Here is a 25,270-nt window from a genome sequence, read left to right as displayed (position 1 = left end):
TGGTGCCATTGGGAGCACTGCTGGGATGGGAGATGTCCATCAGCAGGTAATAAGGAGGAGGAGAAATATCCATGGGGCTGTGGAGCGTGGGAAGGGGGCTGAAGCCCACAGAGCCCTGTGGAGAGGAGGCTGCTGCTGTGTACCTGCCCTGTGATGCTGTGAGGAGCTGAGTCCTGCTGGGGCTCAGGCAGGCTTTGTGGGCATCTCCTCCTGAAATTAAACTGCAGAAAGGATGAGAAGCAGGCAAAGACCCTCCTGGGGCCTCCGGGAATGAATTCAGTGCTGGGGACAGAGCAGTGCTGTCAGCTTCACTGCTTACAGGTGTGGGGAGAGGGGTGTGAGACCCTGGCACCACCTGGCCAGGACCTTCCTGTGTTCCCCAGTGCTGGGCATACTGGCATGGGCAACGTCCAACCAGAGCCAACAATGCACCAACAGAGCTCTTCCAGTCAGAAACAAGGAGAACATTGCTGCAACCAGCCCCAGAAAACCCCAGGGTGGTATCTAGCCATGTCAGCACAGCATAGGAAGGAGATTAAGGGAACTGAGGGCCAAAGCCCAGTGCTGAGTTGAGTTGTGCAAGCACTCCCTCCAGGCAAGGCATCCGGATCCCCACTGGTTGTGAAATGTGCCCTGGGGAGGGGAGCAGGGCCTCTGCCCTCAGCCTTTATCTTTGCCACCGCCTCCTCCAGGGCTGTGCTGGTGGAAAACAAAGCTGAGGATCACTGGGGCTCATTATTTAATTACCGGCTGCTGGTAATGCTGACTGAGCCCCTGGGGACTCCAAGGTTGGAGAAGAGGAGAAAGTGCAGAGATACTGGAAAATTACTGTTTAATTCTTCAGCATTACGTCTGACTATACGGCATGGGGTAGATGAGGAGCAGGAAGAGAATGATGACAAACAGTCCGCTCTGTCAGCAGGAGCCATTAGCACAGCAATGGGAGCAGAGAAACCTCTGCTGATGCCAACAGCACCTCCTGGACATACAGGGCCAGCTCTGGCCCCAGTGAGAGTTCAGTGTCCTGCTGGATGTGGCTCCGTGGGCCAGCACTGCCCATCAGTACTCCTGCTGGGTGTCACAGCCAAGGAACTCTATCCGTAGGGCGATGTGGTTGTGCCAGTGGCGGGGGTGTATCCTCACATAGCGGGCAAAGAGCGGCGGCTCCAGGCTGTTGAGCACTGTGGTAGTGTAATCTCTGTTTGCCTTGAAAATCTGGAAAAAAGAGAGGAGTCTGTGGGGTGCTGGTTGCTTTGCTGAGCTCTGGTGCGGAGAGCCCAGGGCTTGAGGGCACAACCAACATGGACAAGAGCCTCTTGGGAACTCTTTCGAGTGGAAAAAAGCACAGCTTGGTTAGCAGCTGTTACAGAACTGCTGTGGGCATGTTTGATGCCCCAGAGCTGCTGCAGTTCTGCCTACCTTCTCCTTGCCATCATGCAGGACTGGGCTCCAGTGGACACCATCCTGGCTGCTGGAAACAGCAAACTCCTTCACAAACATGTGAGTGAAGACAGACTTGGCACCTTGGGTTATGATTGCAGTCACCTTCTTGGTTGCTTCAAAGTCCACTTGCAACCACTCATTGGGGCTGTTGCTCTGAGGAAAGACACATTGCCTTTACCCTTCAGCATCACCACCAGCAGCAGTGAGAAAAAAAATCCTAGCAGCTGAAGCCAAGCTGACCCTGCATTCCACCCTGGGCTTCACCCACCCCATCAGGGTTAGAGCTGCTGGGGGCAACCTGTCTGCATCTGGTATGGGTGGCTGAACCGCTACTCAAGGTGCCCTGGTCAGGAAAGGAGTGAGCACCCAGCCTGCCTGTTTCATGCCCCGGCTGCCTGCCTGGGGTCTCCTCGCTGGGCTACCTCTGGTCTCCATGCATTGGTCCTTCCCTGCAGGTTCAGGCGGGCCTGGGAGGGTGACCAGCTGGAGAAGATGTTGGAGCTGTAGGATGACGCAGAGATGCGCTGGTCAGGGATCCCTTTGTTCTCCATTCCCAGGGGCATGGAACAGCCTGGAAGAGAGAAGCAACTTGTCAGAAGGGCTAACAGACACCCATTATGGAGGTGCATCCTAACTGCACACTCCTCTCTCTGCCCTCCACACACTTTCCTGCTCACAGCATCTCCTGCACTGCTCAGTGCCTTTGCAGCATGGCTCTGGCTGGGCAGTGACAAATGATACCTGCCACTCCTCCCACCTTCTTTTCTCCCCGGAGATTTTATCTAGGGGGAATCTGGAATATTTGTCTATCTGCCAGGACAAATTCATTTCAAGGGGAAGGATGACTGGAAACACACTGGATACACATGAGCTGGTGTGCATGTGCATCTGCCTGCTGTGGGGTGCCAGCACAGAGCCACTACCTGTAAGGATCTGCCTTGCTCTGTGCAAAGCTAAAGAAAAGGGTCTCAGAGCAAAAAGCCAATAGCACATCTCTGTTTGTTCCCTGCTCCCCAGGCTGAGGCAGCACCTCCCCAGCTATCAGCTCAGCTGCTGCCCAAAGTTTCCTGTTCTTCAGAACAAAGTGGTGAGGGCCCTACTGCCCTGCTTTTGCTACTGCTATCTCTAAAGACACAAAGCCATTTTTCCAGCTTGGCTCCCCCAGCACCATCTCCTGCCAACTCTTTCCCACCTGAGGGGACTTGAAACATGGGGAATCCCAAATCTGAGCACTCAGCACCCCTCTGGATCAGCTCAGGTGCTGGGTGTCCCAGCAGTGGGACTTACTGTTCAGATCACAGCCGATGAGCTCCATGCGCAGCGTGGTGCGGATGCTGTAGTGAGTGGGGCTGATGCGGATGTAGCGGGCTATGATCGGAGGGTTGAAGCGATTTTCTTTCACTGTGGTTGCATCCACGTTTGCAAAGAACATCTGCAGGGAAGGGGTTAAAAAGGGGCTGTTGTGTCGGTGGAAAGAGCTAGACAGGACAAGGATTAGCATGGACAAGATCATTTCAGTCTGGCGCTTCTGTATCTTATCACCATCCTTACAAGAGAACAACAGCTCAGGGAATATTTTGAAGCGTGACTCAGACCAAAGAAATGTGAACGGGGCAAATCAGGGCAAACCACTGAGAAATGGAGGGGGAGAAATTCGGGGTCTTTGCAAATGAACTTTCTATATATTCACCAAGTTGGTTTTTTTTTGGTTTTTTTTTTTAAATCAGTCCTGGAACTGATCCTGCTCACCATCTGTGTGCTGGTTGCGTTGCCCTTGTATTTCTTCCACCTTTGCCCATCAAGGCTATAGAAGACAACAAACTGAGAGACGTAGAGACTGGAGAGCCTTTGTCGAGCCCCTTGGGTCTTTATGCCATGAATGATCTTCAGGTGTAAAAGGTCCACCTGGGAATGGAATGCAGGGTTCAATTTCTGATGGCCGTTTGCTTGGGTCCTTCTGTGGGATGCACCAGACAGTGTGTGCCCTGGCACTGCCCCCAGCAGTATCATGGCCTCAGAACCCCTCTCACCTGGATCCAGGGGTTGCCTTCACCAGTGCTCCACGCGTTGATGGAGCCGGAGTTGTGCAGCCTGGCCAGCTTAGGGGCCCATGGCCCTGCAAGGAGAGTGCACAGGTCTGAGGAGCAGGAAGTGGTGAGCTGCCCACCTGCAGGATGAGCCCTGAGCATCGCCTGTCACAGCTTCAAGCAGGATGACATGGCCCAGGTGCAATGGGGAGGCACCTTCAGGTCCCAGGTGGGACCCTCATGTGGGCATGGATGGAGGGGACTTGCTCAAGTCCAGCTTTGACCACGCTTGTGTTGTGTGTGCTGAATCAGACCCAGCCCCAACAACCACCCCAAACTCACCTTCCTGCCCTGATGCCGTGATCTGGGAGTCTGCAATGTAGCCCGAGGCCATGCCCAGGGCATTCTGGCAATCTACAGGCAAACAAGGAGAAAAACAGGGATGGCTGGTTGATAGAGGCCATAGCAAAGGTCCCATCATCAATCTCTGGCCATGCTAGTGCTGCTCTTCCATCCTTAAGCCCATGACCTCCTGTCCCCATGTCTCTATCTCCCAGCAATGCTGACAAGTGGCTCTTCCTTACACCTGTGTCTCACCCCTGGGCCTTTTTGTTGCTAGGCAGCATCTTTCAAAAACAAATATCACGTTGCTAAAGGAAAACCTGCCTAACACTCCTGTCTCTCTTCTGCTCTGCTGAGCACAGGGCTGCTTGCCTCTTATAATAGCTCTTATTATTAGCAACTTGTCACATCTTGGCATCACTGCTGCATGGCAAATGCTTCTGGGGAAAAACATGCATTTTGAAATCTTAAGCAGATTTTTAAGTTATGGAAATGTTTTCTGGCTGACATTTACTGCTCCTTTAGGAAGAGGAGAGGGGCTGTCACAGTGTGATAAAGCACCAGCCTCTCTAACTGCTTCCCCCTGCATTATTTACAGAGAGGGAGAAACGTGTTCTGGAGGAAGTGGAGCCAGAGGTTTCCTGTGCACTTGGCAGTTGCTCTCAGGGATGTTTCCATCAGAGCGACTTGCCATCGGGCAGCACTGCACTCTGTGCCTCAGTTTACCTCTTGGCACGTGCTCTGGGAGAAAATATTTGCAGCCAAATAAAGCTGGTCTCCAACCTTCACCCTAAACAGATCTCTGCCAGGGATGTGTTACAGTTGGCAAGGGCTGAAGTCAAAATATGAATGAGAACTTAGGGGATGCTGCCTGGACAACCCATGGGGACAGGGAGCTCGAAGCGTGCTGCTCTGGGCACAAAGGGGTCACTCACCCTGGTTGTACACGAGGAAGAGGGCACTCATCCCAGCCTGCAGGTGCTCCCCCACTTTGCACTCCACCCGCCAGATCCCAGCGTGCGAGGGATGCATCTCCACCGTCCCAAAGACACCTGGCCAGGAATGAAGAGCAGAGCAGAGAGGATTAACCAGCCATAGCACAGTGCAGTGGTGCCAAATGCTGTGCAAACTCAGAGCCTGACTCTGTTGGACCCATTCCCCATCCTTGCTGTCCCTCAGCACATCCAAGCAGGTGCAGATATAAAGCCATGCAGCCAGGGTGTGCACAGCATCCAGGCTGCATCTCACCAGGATAAAGGTTGTAGACTCCCATGCGATACTCCTGGCTTGTTCTGACGCTGAAGATCTGCCCATGAAAGTGGACAGAATGGATATCTTCAGTGCTGCCCATGTTCAGGAGGTGCCAGCGGATCCGCTGCTGCTGAGCCATCACCAGTCCGGGCAGAGTGTCCCCCACGTAGCCGTTGATGGCTGGGGAAGGCAGCGGTCAGGAGTGGCCTGGAACCCTTGAACCTTTCCATCCCAATGTATTGTGGGATGGAAAGGGTAAGGGCCAGGTCCTCACCATGAAAGGAATGGTTTCTCCTAAAGTCAGGGTTGTCCAGCTGGATGCGGCACGGCGGGCGGCAGTTCCTCCTCATGTTCTCTGCGAAGTACCAGCTCCTGGTCTCATCAAAGATGGTGAAGAGCAGGGAGAACTCCTGCACAGCCAGCTGCCGCTTGAAAGCAGAGTTCAGCACCCCACGGCGGCAGATGATCAGTGGCCCGATGAGCCCCGAGTGCAAATCCTTCTCCTGCAAGACAAGTTTGTGTTGGAGTGGGATGTGGCAACCCCAGGCAATCTGATCTACTACTTGATCTAGCGGTTTGCAACCTTGCCTGTGGCAGAGGTAGAAATTTGATGATCCTTGGGGTCTCTTCCAACCCCAGCCATTCTATGATTCTATGATCCTATAGTTCTATGAAAGTGATGGTCCTGTCTACATCCCTGACTTGGTTTCTAACCCATACACAGGACATGGAGTGCCTTGAACAACACATTCAAGGGAAGTGGTATTCCAAGTGTCCAATGCAAGTGTTCAACTTTGCTCCACTTGCATTGGAACCCAGGGACAAAATTCAACTAAATTGTAAGCTTATGGGGCTCCAGAATGCAAATTTCTACAAGTTTCAAAGAAAAGGCACAACTAAGGGGAAGGGGAGGGGAAGGGGAGGGGAAGGGGAGGGGAAGGGGAGGGGAAGGGGAGGGGAAGGGGAGGGGAAGGGGAGGGGAAGGGGAGGGGAAGGGGAGGGGAAGGGGAGGGGAAGGGGAGGGGAAGGGGAGGGGAAGGGGAGGGGAAGGGGAGGGGAAGGGGAGGGGAAGGGGAGGGGAAGGGGAGGGGAAGGGGAGGGGAAGGGGAGGGGAAGGGGAGGGAAAAATGCTGCATAAGTTCATCACTATATTAGTCAGCTGAGAATCTACACAGCCACCAGCTGTTCTAAGCACAGCACCATAGGAAAAGCCTTGACCCCACAGAGCCCAGACATGCTGCCCACGGTTCTCCACCCACCAGGTCCACATTGGAGAGGTAAGCCCAGGCCTTGCAGTCGAACTCCTGTGTGGTGGGAGCCATCTGGGGCAGCACCTTCCAGGAGTACTCGCGCAGCTCACCGGGCTGCACCGCTTCACCTCCCTGCAGCTCCTCGTAGCCTTGCAGTGAGGAGTGGAAGGAGAAGGGCCGCGAGGCCAGGTTCTTGAACTTGACCTGCACCAGAGGGGATGGGAAGCAAAAGCTCATTACCCTTTTTACAATCCCTTTACCCTAAAGGATCCCACCACTCAGTGAGCAGAGCCAACCAAGCGGAGAGGTCAGGGTTTATAGGAATAAAGGGATTCTGAAGGGATTCTGAAGGTATCAGACCTCTTACTGGAGATGCAGTGCTGGGAGCATCCTTCCCCTAGGCTACCTGACTGGGTCACGTAGTCACAGGCCTGAACTCCTGGCAATCCCAGGGTTTATACTCACCATGATGGTATCTTCAACTTCTGCCCTGATGTACGGCCCGAGGATGCCCAAGTGTTCATCCAGCTCTCCCCGCATCGCCGGCTGAGTGAAGGAATCATCCAAATACTCTCGGAAAATCACCTTGCGGTACTGCCGGAAAGGTTTCCTCCTGCCACTCATGGGGTCCCTGCAGGAGTGACTGGAGTTAAACACTGTCCCCAGGGCACAGCCATATGGTGACACTGGTCCCCAGGGCACAGCCATATGCACCGATGCTGAGCAATCTGGCAGTGAGGGGAGCAGATCTGCTCTACTGACAGAGCCTAGAACATTCCTGAGCCATTTGTAAAGATGCTCCGGGATTCTGAAGGTATCAGACCTCTTACTGGGGATGCAGTGCTGGGAGCATCCTTCCCCTAGGCTACCTGACTGGGTCATGTAGTCACAGGCCTGAACTCCTGGCAATCCCAAGCTGCTGACTACATACGGAGCCATGCCATGCAGTGCTAGGGGAACACATGAGAGGCAGCAACACTTACATGGCTTTTAGGAAGTGCTGGGGTCTCTGATTCCCATATTCCCATATCACCTCCATTGCAGCAATGAAATATTGTCGTATTTGCCCCTGGAAGGAGCGTGGGTCATGCTCATTTTCCTCATAGATGTCAAAATCCTGCTCTGTTTCACTATAGTCATCATAATCTGTGATGTTAGATTCTGACATCAAGAGGCTAGAGAGGGTCTCGTTGTTCAGGCTGTCCCCATGTTCTGTTGCATGGTTCCTCTTCCCCACTGTGCTGCCACTTTCCCCATCCTCCTCAGGCTCTTCCACTCTCCCAGTTTCTCCAGGGACATTTTTCCTGCCAAGCACCTGCTGTCCATCTGAACTGGCCTGCACATGTTTGTCTGGTTTCTCAACAGTGCTATGGTTGAATGCAGGGCTGCTCAGAAGCAGGGAAGTGTTCTCCTTAGGAGCCACTTTTGTAGGGATTTCATTAGGGTTTTGCCCAGAGGTGCTCTCAGACACGGTGTCCTTCGTGGCGTTGGCTTCCAGATGCTGGGGACTGAACCAGGCCCTCTCTCGATATGGTTGCTCCACAGCATTTGTCTCCTCCTCCAACTGGCTTCTCCCCTGTGCCTGCTTGTCCCTCAGATCCCCCCAGGCAGCCCCTCCACTTGGCTGCATGGCAGCCAAAGCTGGGCTCTGCAAGCCCACAGCATGCCCTGCTGTCTCTGATGAGGCTGGGTCCCAGTTTGAGGCCACATCTGTAGCATTGTTACCATCTTTCAGTGCTGAGCTGCTGGCTGCCATCACTGCCTGGCTCTGTGGTGCTGCCTGTGTGGGGAGCGAGCTGCTTTGCCGATCCTGCTCTGCTCTGTTACCCACAGAAAGGGACTCCCTACTGCCAGAAGTGGGGCTTGGAAGACCCAGACCATGCTCAAAGCCTCTGCTTTGCAGGGACCTGGCTTGTCGAGGTCTCCAGCCGGGGACACTCATGCTCAGTGCATTTGGGGACTGCCTTGTGTCATTGGCCACGAGGTTTGATTCAGGAAGGACAAGGCTATCTGTCTCTGGCAACTCCTTAGTGGCTGTAGCATCCTGAAACACTGCCTCCAGGATTAACTCATCCCTTTCTTCTGTTGTTAAGTATCTGGAAGGCTCCAGGTCATTGCTGTGTGCAAAGGTGCCTTTGGCAAGTCCTTTGGCTTCTTCCATGCTGCTGTTTGCAGGCAAGGAGTTCTTCATGTCTGTAAGGATTTGTTCTTGTACAGGTTGTAGGTCTGAGAAAGAAACATTTTCCCCTCCCAAAGATTCATTAAAACCTTGTGAAATCACTTTGTGAGGTCTTTTATTCAGTCTGGCACCTAACTCATTGGAGGAGTGATTGCTTTCTGCATTGTGGCTTTGAGAAGTCCTGATGTCCTCTGTCCTGGCTGAGGGTCCCAAAGGGCTGTCCGGTGTGAAGGAGGAGTTAGGGTCACTGCCTAACTTTGGTCCTGTATTGCTTGCCTCCCTTGACTCATGGAGATTTAAGGGTGTTACATCAGCACCCTCTGAAGATGTGACTTGAAGTCCCAGACTGTGCTCCAGGTCCTCCTGTTGAAATGAGCTCCTGGTGCCTTGAAGAGGGCCTTTGCCAGCAGCAAACACAGTTGAGTTCCTCAGATCATTTGTGTGAGCTGTTTGTTTTTGAGTCTCTGTTTCCAGCTTCTGTAATGTACCACCAGCCTGGACCACTGCTGGCTCCTGTACTTCTAAGACATTTGTCACCTTCTTTTCCACCATAGCATCTTCTGGAGCTGGCTTACTTTGGTGCAGACCTTCTCTTGAGCTCACAGTGTCATGGACTTCTCCACTGGTGTGTTTTCCAGATAGGAGTGCCCCAGCACCTTGGTCCTGGCTGATGGTTTTTGACAGTTCTTCTTCATCTGCCAGGAAGGACTCATATGACACTACATCATAGTGTATCTCTGGCAGAGGGGAGGTGGAAATATCATCTGAATGTGGGCTCTCTGGGAATGCTGATGTGCCATTGGAAGAGGGTCCAGAATTCGTGCCATTGTGTGGGAGGGCCCCATGGCTGGGTTCTGTCAAGCACAGTGCTGGCTTCCCTGTCTCATTTTTGGAAGAGGTGGCATTGTTGGGCTGCTCGCTCACACATGGCCTGAGCTTGTTCTTTCTCTTAGAGAAACCCCTGGGTTGGAGCTCAAAGTCTTCCTCTGCATAATCCTCATACTCTTCCTCATCAGGACTTCCCTCAAACTGACACTGAGTGACCGTGAACTTGGCATGCATCCCTCGGTCTCTGAAATCAGGATTCATGCACCCCAGTGTCCAAATGCCTGTCTCAGGGGAAGACAAGAGGAGACCATCAGCCCTCACAGTGAGGAATCAGAAGAGAATCGGATAGATCATTAGATAGAATTATAAAAGTTGGAAAACACCACAACGACCATCTAGTCCGACCACCAACCCACACAACCCATCCCTTGACAGTGTGACCCTCATTTTCAGGCCATCCTAGTGATCTCACAGACCCCAGAGGATCTTGGAGCCATCAGGACTGCAGGTGACATCAGAAATGAACAAGCACCATCAGCAGGGCTGGTGCTTCCCGCCACAAGGCCTGATGAGAAGTGATGCACTGAGAACCCACAGCACCCGCGGGGTGAAGACAGCACAGCCATCACCGTAATCCTCCCCCGAAGACGCGATGGTGCCTGCAGATACACTTCTCCCCCAGACACAGTCATCACATCTCTCCTACTCAAAGAGAAAGCAATGAGAAGGCTGTGCTTTGCTCACATCCCCGCCGAGCAGCATGCAATAACGCAGCTCTGACGCTGGAGAGAGCTGTCATCTCCTGTTGGCCTTCCTCAGATCAGCAGAGCTCAGATGGATGCAGTGTTTGGCTGTGACAGCTTGGCGCAGCGCTCGCGAGCAGCGTGCGACCACACGGTAAAGCCTGCTTCTTCCATTGGTAAGGAAATGCTTAACGGCACCACTTTGCAAATGCCAAGGGGAAAAGAAAAGCTGAGCAGGGGGGAATTACCAAACCCCAAAGTAATCAAACTCCCAAATCTTTCCTTGGACTGCCCTGCAGCCGGAGCGGCTGTTCTTGCAAAGTGGTGTGGGTAAATGAGATGCCATGAGCAGCACCAGAGGAATCTGATCACTGCCTTTCACTTTGCTGCTCCAGCAGCTGTGCATCCCTCTGCTTTCAGGGTTGCCAAAACGTGGTCAGGTCCCAGCGCCCAGCAGGACCCCAGGTGCTCCCTCCACCCTGCTGGAATGGTTTATAGAATAGCCCATGTTACTCACCTGGCTTTTCCACACTCATGAAAACAGTTTCTCCAGAAAATGGGAAAAGGGTGAGCATGTCCTCAAAGACCATATTGCGCTTGAATGTGTTTCCAGAGAAGAAAACTGAGAGGAAATCTGTCTGGGCCCCAACACTCAGCACGTACCAGTACACGACTTCGTGCAGACAGAGCTGCAGTTGCAGGTTGTCAAAGACAAAGCCGTTAATAGCTGGAAGAGAGCATGGGGTGAGAGGTTCATCAAGACCTGGGGCTGCCATGCAGCTTCCCTTTCCCTGGGGCGGGGACATCAGCAGCTGGGGTCTCCCTGCTTTGCACTCACTGTGCATCACGTTGGAGGCATAAAACTGAGGGTCCTGCTTATCCACATGGGCTGCATCAGTGCAGAACCGCCTGATGTTCTCCTCCAGGTACCAACTGCGGTTCTCATCAAAGACAGAAAACAGCACCAGCCTCGTGTCATCCGACATTATCTGGGAGCAGAGAGGGAAGGGGATGCTGCTGGTCCATCCAGATCAGCCCCAGATTGCAGTCTGTCCAGAGTGGCCCCTTGGTCTGGGTGCATGGGGAGCAGTTCACTGCTTTTCACTGAGGTAGGATCCGGGATTAGAAAGAAGGAAGGAGTGAGGAAGGCAGAGGGTTGGAACTGATGGTAGGGTTGAAGACAACAGGACAATCACATTTGGTTTTACCCAAGTATTTCTCTCCTCAGTGTTATTTCAACCTGTTAAAGTGACAAAACTCCCTCTGTCACACCTGGAGGGAGTACCCACCTGATTTCCTCTCTGGTCCATGGATTTCTTGAAGCAGATCAGGAGGGGCCCAATCAGGCCTGAGGCTGTGTCTTGCACTGGGTTGATGGAGCTGTAGTAGAAGCGGGTGAGGCAGCGAGGATCCGCCTGCGTTGGCCCATCTTCTGTTGTGATGCTCCACCTGTAGGTGAAGGACTCACCAGGGGCAATGGGAATGTCCTTCACATCCTTCTCTGCCAACACACAGCCAAAGGCAGATCTGTTAGCTCTGGGCTGCTCCTCCAGGGGCCATCCCACTTCATAAAAGAGCTCAGAAAGGTTTCCGGATGGCACAAGTTGCACAGAAAACTTCTTAAACCCAGGGCCAACCCAGGACCAACCCTGGGTCGAGTGAGGATGGAGAGTTGTGTGCCTGACTTTGAAAGCCCTTGAGACTCTCAGAAACTGGAAAGTTTGTCTGGTCTCTGAGCAGTTCAGGGGAGGTTGAAGATGAGACCTCCAGATTCAGATCAGTATCTTCAAGAGCTTGGATGGATGGGTTATTTGGGCAGCCTGTCTTAACATGGGCTGCAGGAAGCTCTCCTGGCCCAGGAAAATGGCACCGGCCAATTGATGCCCTGAATTCCCATGGCCTTCCTACAGCCTTACCTTGTGAGGGCTTCATGGCATGGTATGGGTTTACGCTGGTGAGGCCATGAGGGTAGATGTTGTATGGTCGGCTGGCCAGATTCCTGAACACGATCTGAAACAAAGACGGGGATGTTGAGCTCTGTCTGTATGCTGTGATACTGTGTAGGGGTGAAGTTCTGGACCCCAGTGCATTGGAATGGAATCTGCCAGCACTTAAAAGGAGCCTGGATATGTGCAGGAACACAAAGCAAGAGGCAGGATAGAAGAAATGACTGCTTCTCTACCAATCTGTTCTGCCCATCTTTCCAGGAGGTATCAACTTGTTGCACATTTTGGGAGGGCATGAAAATGTCAGGTTTATAAAAGGCAGGTTACTATGTTTAGTCTAACTTTCCATATGAGACAGAAGGGCTCTGTCAATGCAGGAGGCCCCAAAGGATCCGGGCACAGCACAGCAGGCAACAGCCTCAAAGCACTCCCCACTTCCCTGCGTGAAGCCCTTCATTTACTTCCCTAAATAGCGCTCTTAGGGCTTTGCCAAAGGTGTTACCTTTACCTCCATGCCCACAAACACACAGGGGCAGGGAGCAGCAATGCAAAGCTCCTGGAAATCTCCCAGTAGCAAGTAAGAGCTGTTAGGAGAAAGAGCACCCTTTCCAATCTCTGCACGGAAAGCAATTTCTCTTACCTTAAACTGATCTCCAACCTCACCCTTTAGGACAGGCCCCAGAATTCCCTGGCCTGGTTGGGATGACGCCTTGCGCTTCTTGAAGGTTCCATCCTCATACTCCACAAACATCACTTTCTTATACTTTGACCCAATCCGTTGTGGGCCAGCCTCCAGGAACAGTCTGCTGGTGTTTCTGAAGGCAAGAAGGAGCAAATAGCCACATGCAGGGTGCTGCCAGAACCTCAGCAAGACCTCCACCTCCCGAGGACCAGCTGCCCAGGACCTGTTGGTGCATGGAGTGGGACACCCATCCCTGCCATCTCAACACACATGCTGGGGAATAACATTGCAAGTGATATTCATTGGCACTGCGGGAGCCCCAGGGCTGGTGCTTCACCTCTTCTTCTTTCTGAGAAGAAATTTTTCCTAATATCCAACCAAAGCCTTCCCTGGCACGATGTAAGGCCATCGCCTCTTGTTCTATCTTCTTCTGCCTAGATGCTCACATCCCTACAGGACACCTCAATGCCTTAGAGGAGTGTCCACTGCTTCCTCTATGGAGAAAGCCTCAGCTAGGCTGCACATGAGCCCATATGCAGGAAAGGAAAACAAACCTGGGGAAAAGGGGAAGAGCTGGAAGGGCTGCCTCCCTGAGGAACAGCCCCATGGCCAAGGAGCTCACTCTCACCTATCCAGAGATGGTGGCTTCACGGGGGCATAGTCCCAGTCCATTTCCTCTGCTGCGATGTAGTGGGTCCACGTCACAGGGTCCTTCTTGGCGAAAGAGCGCACCTGGATGACATGATAATCTTCCTCCTCTTCATCTTCAGGTTCATCCATGTATTCTGGCTCATCTGAGAGCTGCCCCATCTTCTGTCGGAGTTCGTCTGGGCATTCTTCTACCTTCACAACAGCCTCCATGCCAGCTGGGTAGGAAGGGTCACGTTGACTTACCTGCATAGGTAAGTCCCAGGCCCTGCTGGGAGATGATCTCTCCGCTGCTACCTCCATCAAATGTATCATCATGTGGCCAACCATGCCATCCTGGCCAGGGACCAGGTTGCACATCAATAGAACATGGCTGAACAGGAATGGCCTTGGCGATACAGCACTGCACAGAGCCCAGCCAGTCCCCTGAATTTCTTTTCCCCTAAGCCCTGAGGTTTTACCTTGCTGGTGGGATGGCATTTGGCAAAATATCCGAAATGAGCCAGCTGTTCCTGGCATGGTCTGGGCCGTGAGATACGTGGCAGGGGAGATCTCTAGGCTGCTGAAACGGTGGCCCCTCACCAGGAACGTGTGGCCTTCGAAGAAGATGGAGTGGACTTCTGGCCCAGTGCCCAAGGCAATCACATGCCAATGGACCTGCTTCTTATGGCAAAGCGTGAGACCTGCCAGGGGGAAGGACAGCACTCAGGAGTCATCTCCATGTCCCTAACCCTAGCCCTAACCCCACACTCTTGGTGTCAAGGATGCAAAGCCTGATTCTGAGAAGCGTGGAGCTGGGAAATGGGATATATTTGTCTGATCGTAGCACTGGCAATCCTGATGCTTCAACAGGACAGCCAGGACAAGGCTCCAGCATGTCTTCAGCGGAGTTTAAATACCCCAGAAAGGGCAGAGTGAGGTCACTAGGATTGTTTGAAGGCTGGAGAAAATTCCATCCTTGGAGAGATTCAAAGAGCTCAGCGTGCTTAGGAAATGGGAGAAAGAATGACTTGTAAAAGGATTCTCCTGGGGAGAAATCGCTGTTTGCCAAAGAGCTCAGTAATCTCATGGGGAAGGGAATAATGAGAACGAGTTCCTGGAAACTGAAGCCAAACAAAGTCAATTAGAGTCAAACACTTTTTTAGCACTGAGCACCATAAGTGACTGGAATAGATCCCAACAGCCAGAGGAGGGACAGGATGGAGGCTCTGTCATGAGGCCACCAGCTCTCTGTTGTCACCTCTCCATCATGGCCAGCCCATCAGCTGGGGGCTGCTGGCTCATGAGGGGAAGACCATGAGGTCTGCTCAGCTCTGAAGTTCCATGTGTCCATGATGCCAGGGAATGCAGGGGAGTTTTTCTTTTGCCTTTTATTGGAGAAAGGCCAGATCCAGGTGGGAGGTTTTAGGGAAGGGTTCATCAGGGAGTGATTGCTGATGGTAATGTGTCTCCTGATGATATTTCCCAGTTTCCCTTGGAGATTCTTCACTACCAGGCAGCTCTAGATCTTCTTGACTGTTGGACTAGATGATCTCAGTGTTTTTTTCCAACCTGAGTGATTCTGTGATTCTCTTATTCTTCCAGAAGAACACCAGAAACTGCCATTTCCTACATTCACTGAGACCACAGACAGCCTTTGCTTTCCCTTGATAGAAGCTTTCCAAACCCTACAGAGGTGCTACCAGAGCCAGGACAGTGAGAGCTGGATCCTGCCCTCCGTGCTACCCCCAGCCTAGCTCATAGGGCTATAGGAGATGAAACTTTGCCACCAGTGCCACTCCTGGAGAAATCCAAGGAGGTCAGCTGCACTTGGAACACACGCAGCAGATCCTGCCTCACTCTAACTGGGCAAGGTAAAGAAGATGAGATGTGATGGTCTGTCTGCTATTCCAAGTGCCACCTTCCCCCTTTGTCCCCAGCACAGCAGTGCTCACCAGGCAGTGAACTGTTGATGTAACCATTGATGGTATGCAGCTCCGTCCTGTTGTGGGCTGGGGAGTTGGGCTCCGAGTACCAGCTTTTCCCTGTGGAGAGAGGAGGGTGTAGTTAGCTCTTGCTTGAGAGTATTTCAAAGAAAAATGCAACCTTCCCACCGTGGTGAGACAGCCTGAAAGCCAAAATCCAGAGGGGTGAGGTGCTTGATGGAAGTTCATAGCAGGCCTGGCCATGGTTTTGCATGAGCGTGGCAGTGAGCACTGCACACAACAAGACGTTACTCCTCCAGCCCATGTGAAGGGAGTGAGTGGTGGGTGCAAGTTTGGAGCATGGAGGAAGGAGATGTAGGAGCTCAGTGTGGGAGCCGAATGGCTGCACCTACATCGTGGCCAAAGCATATGCCCCAGAGCAGGCTGACTGCAGGTGACACCAATGTGCTGAGCTCACTTAGCTTAATTACCTTCATCAAACACTGCAAAGAGCATCACGAGGTCTTGCTGCATGTTCTGCGCCCCATCTCTCGCCAGGGTCCCTGCAACAGGACATGGGATGGGTCTCTTTACAAGCAAACAAGTACCATGCCCATCTCCCATGGGAAGTCGCCTTCTGCCCTCCAAGAACTGTTAAATCAAGACCAGGCGGTCCCCAAACCCTGTGGCTGTGCAGTAACTTCCCCCAGCAGGCTCTGAAAGGTCACTCTGCCTCACATTCCCCTCACTGGCTCTCACATCACTTAGTCACCTGGAAGAGCCCGTTTCACCCATTTCATCCATCCCCTTCATCATCCCCATTGTCTGCACTGCTTGTCTAGACATCGCTCTGTCGGTGGAGGAATTGCTCGTGGCGAGTCACTGGGCTGCAGACAGCACATGGGAGCTGACTCGCACCCCACAGGTGCTCATTCCTCTCTGGTGACTACAGAGGGGTCTGGACAACTACCTATGGGAGACTGCTCAGCCACAGAGGGCCAATCCCACGCCAAGTTCACTTTTTGACGCCCTAAAGAGTGTTCACAGTCGAGATGTCATCTCCGTGTTCATCAGGATGCAGGACAGGCACAGATAGTGTGGCTGAGGCAGTGCTCCAGGTGTTCTGCCTCTCCCCTTGCTGATAAAACTTCCCTTTAGGTCTTCCAACTAAATCCTGTTTGGCAAAGTGCCTTGACTGGCAATAAATGATCATAGCTTGGTGAAGATCTGAAGGAAAGACAAACATTTACGCTTCCATAGAAATTCACCTTATGAATAAATGAGGTTCAGCTACAGGGCAAAATTTCATCTCTAGTCTAAAATCTCACAAGGAAAAGAAGTAACCAGGTTCTCTCCAGCAAGAAAATCTGAGACTGTTTGTCTACCACACCAGTAAGGGACTCTTTGGGGAAAGGGCCGAACCCCCAAAGTGCTGCTGTTGAGCACAGCTCACTGACCCACTGCCACACGGTCTCTGGAAAGCATCTTTGGTTTTTGTGCCTCTCAGTTCAGGATTGTACCTGGCCCGTCCCCATCCCGTGCTGCCCTTACCAGGCCGGCACACGAGCAGGGCTCCAATCAGACCGGAGTTGGTGTCCTTCACACTGTTGACATTGGAGGAGTAGGAGTGGGTCAGGCACTGGGAGTCACCATCTGTGGGACCTTGGTTCTGCTGGATTTCCCAGATGTAGGTGTGCGTTTTCCCTGGATCCACTCTGTCACCCTCCTGCTCTGGCTGGCTGGCCTCATCCTCATACCCTGCACCTACAGCCAGAACGACAGTCTTATTTCTCCAAAGCATCATCCCCAACACAAAATGCCTACAGAAGTGCTTCTTCCCCACCCCAAGCCCTCAGCTAGCCCAACTTCTGCAGGCAATGGCTGGTTTCAGGGCAGTGAGCAGAGCTGTGCTTGTTGGGGGCATGCACCACCACCTGCCCCAATGCTGGAGGATACATGGTCCTACTGGTCCTAAGCATCCAATCTTAGGTTTAACCAACATACTACCTCTCTAATTGATACAGGCTTGCCCTGGGCTGAGCATGGTCTTGCTATTCCCCAGGCTAAGCCAACTCTGTGCCAGCCTGTTCTCTTGGAGTAGGTGGGCAGCAGGGTCATAGAATCACAGATCAGCTTGGGTTGGAAGGAACCTCAGTGATCATCTAGTTCCATGCTGGTGAGGGACATGTCCCCTCCTGGGAAGCAGGCACAGAGCAGGAGGTGCAGCACATGCCTATTGCCCAACTCACCCTCTGACGCCTTCCAGTAGGACACCCCAACAGCATGGAGGTTGTAGGGGTGGGATGCCAGGTTCTTAAAGGTGATGACCACTGTGTCATAGACTTCTGCACGGATGGTGGGACCCAGGAGACCTGGAGGAGAAAAAGATGAGATCAAGCAGCAGGGCTGGCATAATCACCCACGGGCCCTGAGGTCCTGTTGCTGGATGAGCTGATGGCCTTCACCAGCATCCACCATGAGTCTGACCACTGGGCTCACCACACCGTAGGTGTTTCTTACCCATCCATGCTGGCTTGGGCTTGGGCTGTGTGAAGGATGCATCGAGGTACTCCACAAACACTGCCTTCCTGTACCTTGGGAGGGCACCGGGCATAGTGGGCTGTGGTTCCTGGGGCCCTGACACACTGCAGAAGGAAGGAAAAGCTGAGTATACACACCAGCTGCAGCCATCCTCTTCCTCCCTTTCCTGCCTGGGATTGCTCACTGCCGCATCCTTTCTGTTTGCTGACAACCACAGGTGTGTTTGGAAAGGATTTTCTCAGCTCACGGATGCCGACGTGGCAGTGATTAATGTCATAGCATTCATCACAGGGGAAGAAGACACAGTGGTGCATGGCACAGTGCCATACAGGGCTGCTCTGCCCCACAGCCCCCTGTGCCCTGTACATCCCCAGCACCTGTACGTGTGCCATTTTCCTTCCTCCTCAGCTTCTCCCAGAAAAACCGCAGGGCAACGTCCCCACGTATCTTTCTTCTCTGCCCAAAGTGGCATTTCCAGCCAGACCCTGAGAAAACACTCCTTGGAGCTGGAGGATGAAGGATGCCTGAGTGTACTTCACACCCCACTTATCTCCACTGGCCACTTTCGCTCTGTAAGCAGCTTAGCAAATTCATTTTCCAGAAGGAGTCCAGCACGTTGATCAGGATAACAAAGCCGCTCCTCTCTCCAGGGATTTCAGAGGCTGCTTATCAGCTCCAGCCCCAGCACTGAGCCCATTTCCAGTAAGAGGACAGACTGCCTCCAGCCCTGCTTTGTTTGAAGCAAAGACCAGGTGGTGTTCTCTTCCCACCGAAGAAACAGCAAGGTCTGAGCCCAGGCAGCAGTTCCCTGCCTGACTATTCCTCGAGGGGAAGAGGAAGGAGCCAGAATGACTCAGATATCGAGGACAGCGCAATGCGCTCACCCCCACGCTGCTGTCGGGAGACCCTTCCTTGCCCACCCTGAGGCTGGATCTATCTCTCAGAAAGCCCAGCATGGAGCTCTGCCTGAGATGTGAGGCTCCAGAGTTCAGCACGGGGTCCCAGTCAGGGTGACAGAACCATTGCACGGACCGAAAGGGCCATTCTCAGCACAGGGACGTGTGGCCGGAGTGCTTTGGCAGCTCCCTGCACTCCAGTCCCCGCCGACTTCCTACCCCGGGGCGGCAGAGGAGCAGAGAGGTTCCTGGCTCGGCCGAGCGTCATTGTTAGCAGCACTATCTCTGGGAGCCAGGAGACGGCCAAAGGCAACACCCCGTGCTGCCGGAGCGCTCAGACGGGTCGGTGCTACGTGGCCGGCAGCGCAGAGCCGGAGCTGGGACCCCCGGGGCCATTCTGCTTGTGCTTGGGAGGAAGAGGAGAAATGGAACTCATTGGGAAGCAGCTGAAAGCAGCTCAGCCTGGTGGGTCACAGCAACAGCAGGTGTCCTCCTGGAGGTGCACTCCTGGGGATGCTATGGAGTGCTGATCCCATGAGGGAGAAGCCGTGGAGTGAGAGATACGCAAGGCACAGCTCAGAGGCACACGGCTCTCCTTTGTGTGCCCTTTCTCTGCACTTTGAGTATTTTCCTGTGGCTGTCTCCATCTCTCATTGGTGGGGAAAGACTCATGCCTGGGAGCGGCTTGTGGCTGTACAGGGGTGTTGGTGGAGCAGCATGGGGCAGAGCCCCCTACCACCCTCAGCTTTGGCTTCCCATCAGCTCCAAGCACTCATCCCATCAGTATCACACAAGCAAAGAGAGCAGACACTAGCTCGACCCCCCCACAGCACCTCCAAGGGGTAAAGATGGATCCACAGTGGTGCATCTCTCAGCTCCATTCCCCACCCCAGGCTCAGAGAGCCCATCCAGTGAGAGGACATACAGCTTTCTATCTCCAAACACCACCATCTCAATGCCCAAACAACACATCAACCACTTCTTCCCACTGCAAAGCACTTAGACAAAGCCGCCATACCTTCCTCCCTCCTCTTGCTGCATACCAACAGCTTTTTATGCCCAAACACTTGAAATTCTATTCATTCCCTAAAGGAAAAAGCCTCAGCCCCAGCAATGCATGCAGGCAAAGATTAAGAGCTAGAAGGTGGGAACAGGCACAGCACAGAGCCTCCATGCTGTGAGCTGCAGCGTGGGAATACTGCTCCCAGAGCAGAGGGGAATGGAGTTCCACCTCTGCTTCTATCTCCCCCAAAGCAGCTGAGATACAGAACAGGGGAGAGAGAAAGTGCATCTGGAAAGGCAGCTCCCAGCACATCACAAGCACAAGGCATTAAAGCAAAGCAGGGCAGGTCTGTGCTCTCCCTGTAGCTTTATCCCATCCCAAGTAGGATAAAGGGATGGCACTTAGGGGTTTCCTGCTCTGCCCCATTTATACCCACCCAGACCCAGCACCATGTAAGCCAGTAGCCCTGTGTAGAATGGCAACAGAAAGAGCTTTACCCCACAGGTGCCTGCAATGTGGAGAGCAGCTGGCTGTGCACGTAGTCCCAGGTGGTCTCCACAGCCCCAATGTAGTACCTCCTGACCTCACTGATGCCCTCCCTGAGCAGGGAGAGGAGCACGAGGCAGCGCAGGGCTCCCGGCAGCATCGTGGAGTGCAGAGAGCCAAGTGGTGAAATGCTCATCCAACAGCTGGAATCTGCAGGAGAAGGTGATCCCGAGGCGGCACCCGCAGCGCTCCGTCAGCGTGCTGGAGCCGTTCCCAAAGGCATCAGGGGGAGAATCACAGCGCGGGTTAACGGAGCGTGTGAGCACGGCCTCTCCCTCTCTTCCTCCAGGGTGGCAATGACAGGAGGAGAGGAAAAAACAAAGGGAAAGGGAGGGTAAACACGGCGCGGAGCTCGGCCACAGGACCCAGCTGGCTCCACGTCCTGGCCCGCAGCCGGCAGCGAGGTGAGGAAAGGGAGGGTTGCAGAGGAAGGGAGATTTAGGTGCGGTCTCTGCCCGGTTTCACCTTCTTTCTCACCGCATGGGGCAGAGAGGAGAGTGGGTTTGGGGCTGTGGGCCACGTGTGCCCCGTGGGTCTGTGTGGGTCAGGCAGCCCGAGGGACTGGCAGCTGGCTCCTGGATCTGTAAGCCCCCGGTGGTCGAGGAAAAGGCAATTTAGGGCAAGATCCCAAATAGCAATTTAAGGTTTGCCATTAGGATGCAGTTCTTGGTGACTTGTTGTTGAGAAGCAGCAGTGACCCCATGTCCTGCTGACAGCAGGTGAGGGATGCTCATGTTCATGTAGCAACATGGGTGTCTCTCCCCCTGGGCAATGATTTGGTCCCAAAACCTCACCTTGAGCCATGTGGGAGGGAAATGATGGGGAGACACCCGGGACACCCCTCCCAGAAGCTCCTCTCCTCTGCTCTGTTCCCAGAATCCCACAGAAAAGCTGGAAGATGAGGAACAACGCTCTGTGCCATCCTGGCAGCTGTGGGATAAGAGAGGTGGGAAGCACCCTATAAATCACTGCAGGGTAAGAGGAAAGCAATGGCAGCCCCAGCACTGCAGAAGCGTCTGTGGGGTGGCTCTGAATCAGGCTGGTGTTTGGGGCATGCAGGTGGAGGTGATGGAGGTGTGGGTGTCTTGGGGTCTTGAATGGGAATGCTTGACATGAGGTCGAAAAGTGCCCAGGGATGGGGTGGCAGCTGGGAGTTGTGCCCTGGGTAGGGCCAGTCCAAGTGGGTGAGGATGGGGGAACACATCCCCACTGCCATTGCTGGGACCTCCACCATCCCAGCCCCATCCCATTCCCCACAGGGCTGGGGACACCTCCCCATCCTCATCCTGAATACAGAGCCATTCCTCAATGGGGACATCCTCTCTCATTCCACCTGCTCCCTATGGCAACTCCAAGGGGAAAATCCATCCCCAGACAATATTCTGGGACAAAACAAGCAGTGTGTCACAGATGGGTGCTCTGCACCTGGTCCCACAGCTGCGTCCTTGAGTGGGGCTGGTTTTTTTCCATGACAAACTCTTCCCATCCTTCCATTACCTTGGTCACTGCTCACCCCTGCTCATATCCCCATGATTTGGAGCAAGACAACGTGGGGTCCCTGCTCACACAGGGGAGCCATCATACTGCTCAGCACAAGGAATTATAAGGGATATCAGCCCATGCTGGGAGAGAAAGGGCTGACCCCAGGTCTGGGAGCAACGGGCAGAGGGCAGACAGCCGTGCTGCTGGCACAGCTCCCCACTGCATGGACGTGACTCCCTTCCAGTCGTCCCCGTCTGGGAATCTCCTGGAGCTGCAGGACTGTGTGCTCCCGGAAAGGCTGGAAAGGAACAATGTCACCAAGCAGATAGAGCTACCGTGAGGGGGCAGAGTGCAGGTTGAGGTCAGGGATGGGAAGGGACATTCTGGGCGTTTAGATCACAGATTGGGCTGCAGTGGCAGCAGCCCAGGCACTGACAGAAGTTATATTCTTGGCACAGGCAGGTGCTGATGGATTGCTGGGTTTCACCATTTCCAGCGATCAGGATGCAGCCCCAGATTCCTGTCGCAGGGATGGAAGAGTGGGCAGGATATGGGGTCTGATAAGAGGGTGCAGAAAGAATATGATCTGTAATATCAAAAGAGGATCCAGAAATGAGACTGAAGGGCACCTGGGGCTCTGCTGCTGCCAAATGGTTTATGTGATCTGCAGACAAAGCCCCGGGAGGGTTTGTCTGAGAGCAAACAGCACTGCTATTTGCCATGAGTAATGCAGGGGCACTAGCCAGGGAGTTGCTAGGAACCACCTGGCCGATGTGGGGAAGGAGCAAAGGAGCGGCCCCACCACTGCTCAGCATTTCTGAGGGCTCTGCAGAGCTGCTCAGTGCCACTGCAGAGTACCAGCATCACCTGCACAGGGATGGGTGATGCTGAAGAATGGCATCGGCATTGCATCCTGCCCGAGGTGCATTGTTGGGCACATCCACCCACTCCAAACATCCCCAGAAGCTGCTCCAGGGCATTGTCCCATAGTGCAGATGGGGTGGGGAAGCCAGGGCTGACTCCTGGCATAAGGAGAATGCAGCTTGGGGTGTGCCAAGGACCCACGTGCAGGCAGAAAGCGCCGGCTGTTTCTCCGAACTGCGCACATCTCAGGGCTGGGACGGGTAGAAATGACTCAGAACGCGGTGCACAGTGTCTAATCTCTCCTGGGACTTTTTGTGTGTGTCTGTGTGTGTGTGTGTGTGTGAGTGACTCACGGTGGCTTCTCAGGAATGCAGAGCAGCTCCGCAGCAACTGCCGCCCACGCCCACGAGGAGTGCGCCCTTCCCAGCACTCACATGGGCAGAGGGCACAGTGACAATGAGGGACCTGAGGGCTGTGATACCCATCCCTCTTCCTGTGTGCCCAGGGCACAGCCTCGCCACGTGGGCTCACAAGCACACGCTGCTGGCTGGCACGTACCCAATGCAGTGCTCATGCCTGCCTGGAGCCATGCCATGCTGGCTCACGGTGCTGCACACCACTGTGGATCCCCGTCCCTTGGCCAGAGTAGAGGATGCTGTGGAGGATTCCGACCTCCTCTGTCCTTGCGGTCAAAAGTCCTTCCTTTAGCATCAAAGCTCTGGGTTATGGGGGAAACACCTGGCCCTCCTGGTGCAGTTGCTGCCCCAACCCCCAAAAAAGGGATGCAGCCCCACACTGAGCATCCCATCCACAGCTGTAGGAGCCCATGTACCCAGCTCTGAGCTCCCTCAGCACAGCCCCAGAGCAGAAATGCCAACGTGGAGCAGGTCCCAAAGCGGGTCCCTCCCACCCCCTCCTTTCCCTGCAGTAAGTGGGGCAGCGGGGCAGCTCTCCTCTCCCATTTCCCATGTTGGAGGCAGCTCTGGATGGCTCAGATGGTGGAGCATGACGGCTGTGCTCCCAAAATGCTCCTATGGAGCTGAACAGAGATGTGCATTTAGGCAGAGACGTGCATTTAGAGGGAACATGCATTTAAGGGGGGACGTGCATTTGGGCGGGGGGCCATAGCCAGAGGATGCTCCTACAGCCACTGCCTTGGCAGGGATGCTGCTAAAAGAGTTCAGCTTTGGGAGAAGCAGAGCAGCCTCCAGGCACGCAGTCCTTTCTAAATCACCTAATTACCCTGGTTGATTAAATGAAGCTCAGAGCAATTGCTTTGCAGGATGCTGTTGCTGGGTCAGCCTGGAGATGGGTTTACATTCACTGAGCTGAGCTGGTTTTGGTGCCCAGCTCGTCATCTCAGATGCCAAAATGGGAGGCAGAAGTAAACCCCAGACCTCCAGAGGTGGTTGGATTCAGACACACATCCCCTCCACCCCACAACAGCTGCACTCAGGGCCTGACACTGCCCTTCCTCCCCGTCCCCCAGCTCTCAGCTCAGGCATCCCTGCACCAGCACAGCTCCTGGCGAGCCCCAGACAGGGCTAAATTTAACAACAGCAATTGAGCGTCACTCCACGGGGATGGCTGGTTCAGAACTGTCCCAGAAAAATCCTCTCTCGATCATTGCAAAGAAGAAACAGATGCACAGACAGCTCCCGCACAGCCCGAAGCTGCTGCCCATTGCTGGGATGCAGCACACAGCACCACGGGGGTCCCCATTGCCCAATCCCATCCCGTGGGGTCGGCAAGAGAGAGAGCAGCTGTGCAAGATGGAGACATCCAGAGCCAAAAATCCCCACTGCAGCCACAAGGGAGCGAAGGAGAAGGGCCATCACCCCCACCAAAGCGACACAAAAAGCCGGAGCCTGAGCTTGTTTCATTTCCAGAAAACGAGAAGAGAGAATGAGAGGCAGGGGCAGAGAGAGAAACCCCGCTGAAAATCCCCGTGCTCTTGCTCTGACGGGGCTGGGCTGCAAATTTCCTTTCTGTGCACTGCAGCGTGCCCCCGAACGGCCACGGTGTCGGGGCTGTCCCAGCACAGCTGTGTGACACCACCACGGATGTCCCAGCCAGGGGAAGGGGAATTCAGCCGTCGCTTCTCGCCGTACTAAAAGCAGTCTCTCCATTGCAGCCTCAGCAGTGAACGATGGCCATGAGGGTGGTGGCACATGGATGTCCCCCTGAGCCATCACGGTAGCAGCCTGGAGCCTTCCGTGGCCCCGTGCACCAAGGACACGTGCTTTCGACAGAGGACCACGCTGTCTGGTGGAGATGGCCAGGTATGGTGCAGCTGTGGGGCACCCAGGGGGGGTTCCAGCATTTTGGAGGGGCTCTGCAAGAGGGGGCTTGCTGGGGGAAGATGGTTTTGTTGGATGCTCATTGCCCGGTGCAGGTCACGCTGAGCATTGGATCACCCAGCCATGTGGGCTGGGAGGTGGCGGTTGCACTGGGAGGGACAGGAAGCATTTGAGACAGGGAACGGCTTTTGGGCTTGCATTCCTTGGACTGAGTGAGGCTGGTGCCTTGCAGGGAGCCTTAGTGGCTGCAGGGTGCCCAGGTGCCACCCTCCATTCCGAGCTGGAGCACAGGGACCCCCAGTGCCAGCAGCACAGCTCCTTCCCCACTGCAGGAGGAAGCTGAGTGCCCATCTCAGGCTACAGTGCACGTGTGTGGGGAAGGACGAGACCATGTC

General features: G+C 54.1%; 1 protein-coding gene across 1 annotated transcript; it reads right to left on the bottom strand.

Annotated features, from left to right (window-relative positions):
• Positions 1-53: 53 nt before the first annotated feature.
• Positions 54-20,642, bottom strand: F8 (coagulation factor VIII). The gene is made up of 26 exons (XM_090150434.1): positions 20,181-20,642; positions 17,764-17,888; positions 17,493-17,615; positions 16,795-17,007; positions 15,735-15,806; positions 15,274-15,363; positions 13,801-14,022; positions 13,320-13,557; positions 12,650-12,824; positions 11,980-12,073; positions 11,353-11,564; positions 10,902-11,052; positions 10,581-10,790; positions 7,297-9,601; positions 6,779-6,944; positions 6,323-6,517; positions 5,338-5,566; positions 5,061-5,243; positions 4,748-4,864; positions 3,813-3,884; positions 3,474-3,559; positions 3,193-3,348; positions 2,731-2,875; positions 1,866-2,014; positions 1,420-1,596; positions 54-1,215 (listed from the first exon to the last, which is right to left on the bottom strand). Exons 1-26 carry the CDS (start codon positions 20,363-20,365, stop codon positions 1,060-1,062), a joined length of 6,246 nt encoding a protein of 2,081 aa, XP_090006560.1. The 5' UTR covers positions 20,366-20,642; the 3' UTR covers positions 54-1,059.
• Between the last annotated feature and the right edge of the window lie 4,628 nt (positions 20,643-25,270).

This window comes from Phasianus colchicus, chromosome 14, assembly GCF_987193195.1.
Source record: "Phasianus colchicus chromosome 14, bPhaCol1.hap1.1, whole genome shotgun sequence".
Taxonomy (NCBI): Eukaryota; Metazoa; Chordata; class Aves; order Galliformes; family Phasianidae; genus Phasianus; species Phasianus colchicus.
Note: the sequence above shows the minus strand (reverse complement) of the source record. Positions and strands in the feature narration are given on the sequence as shown.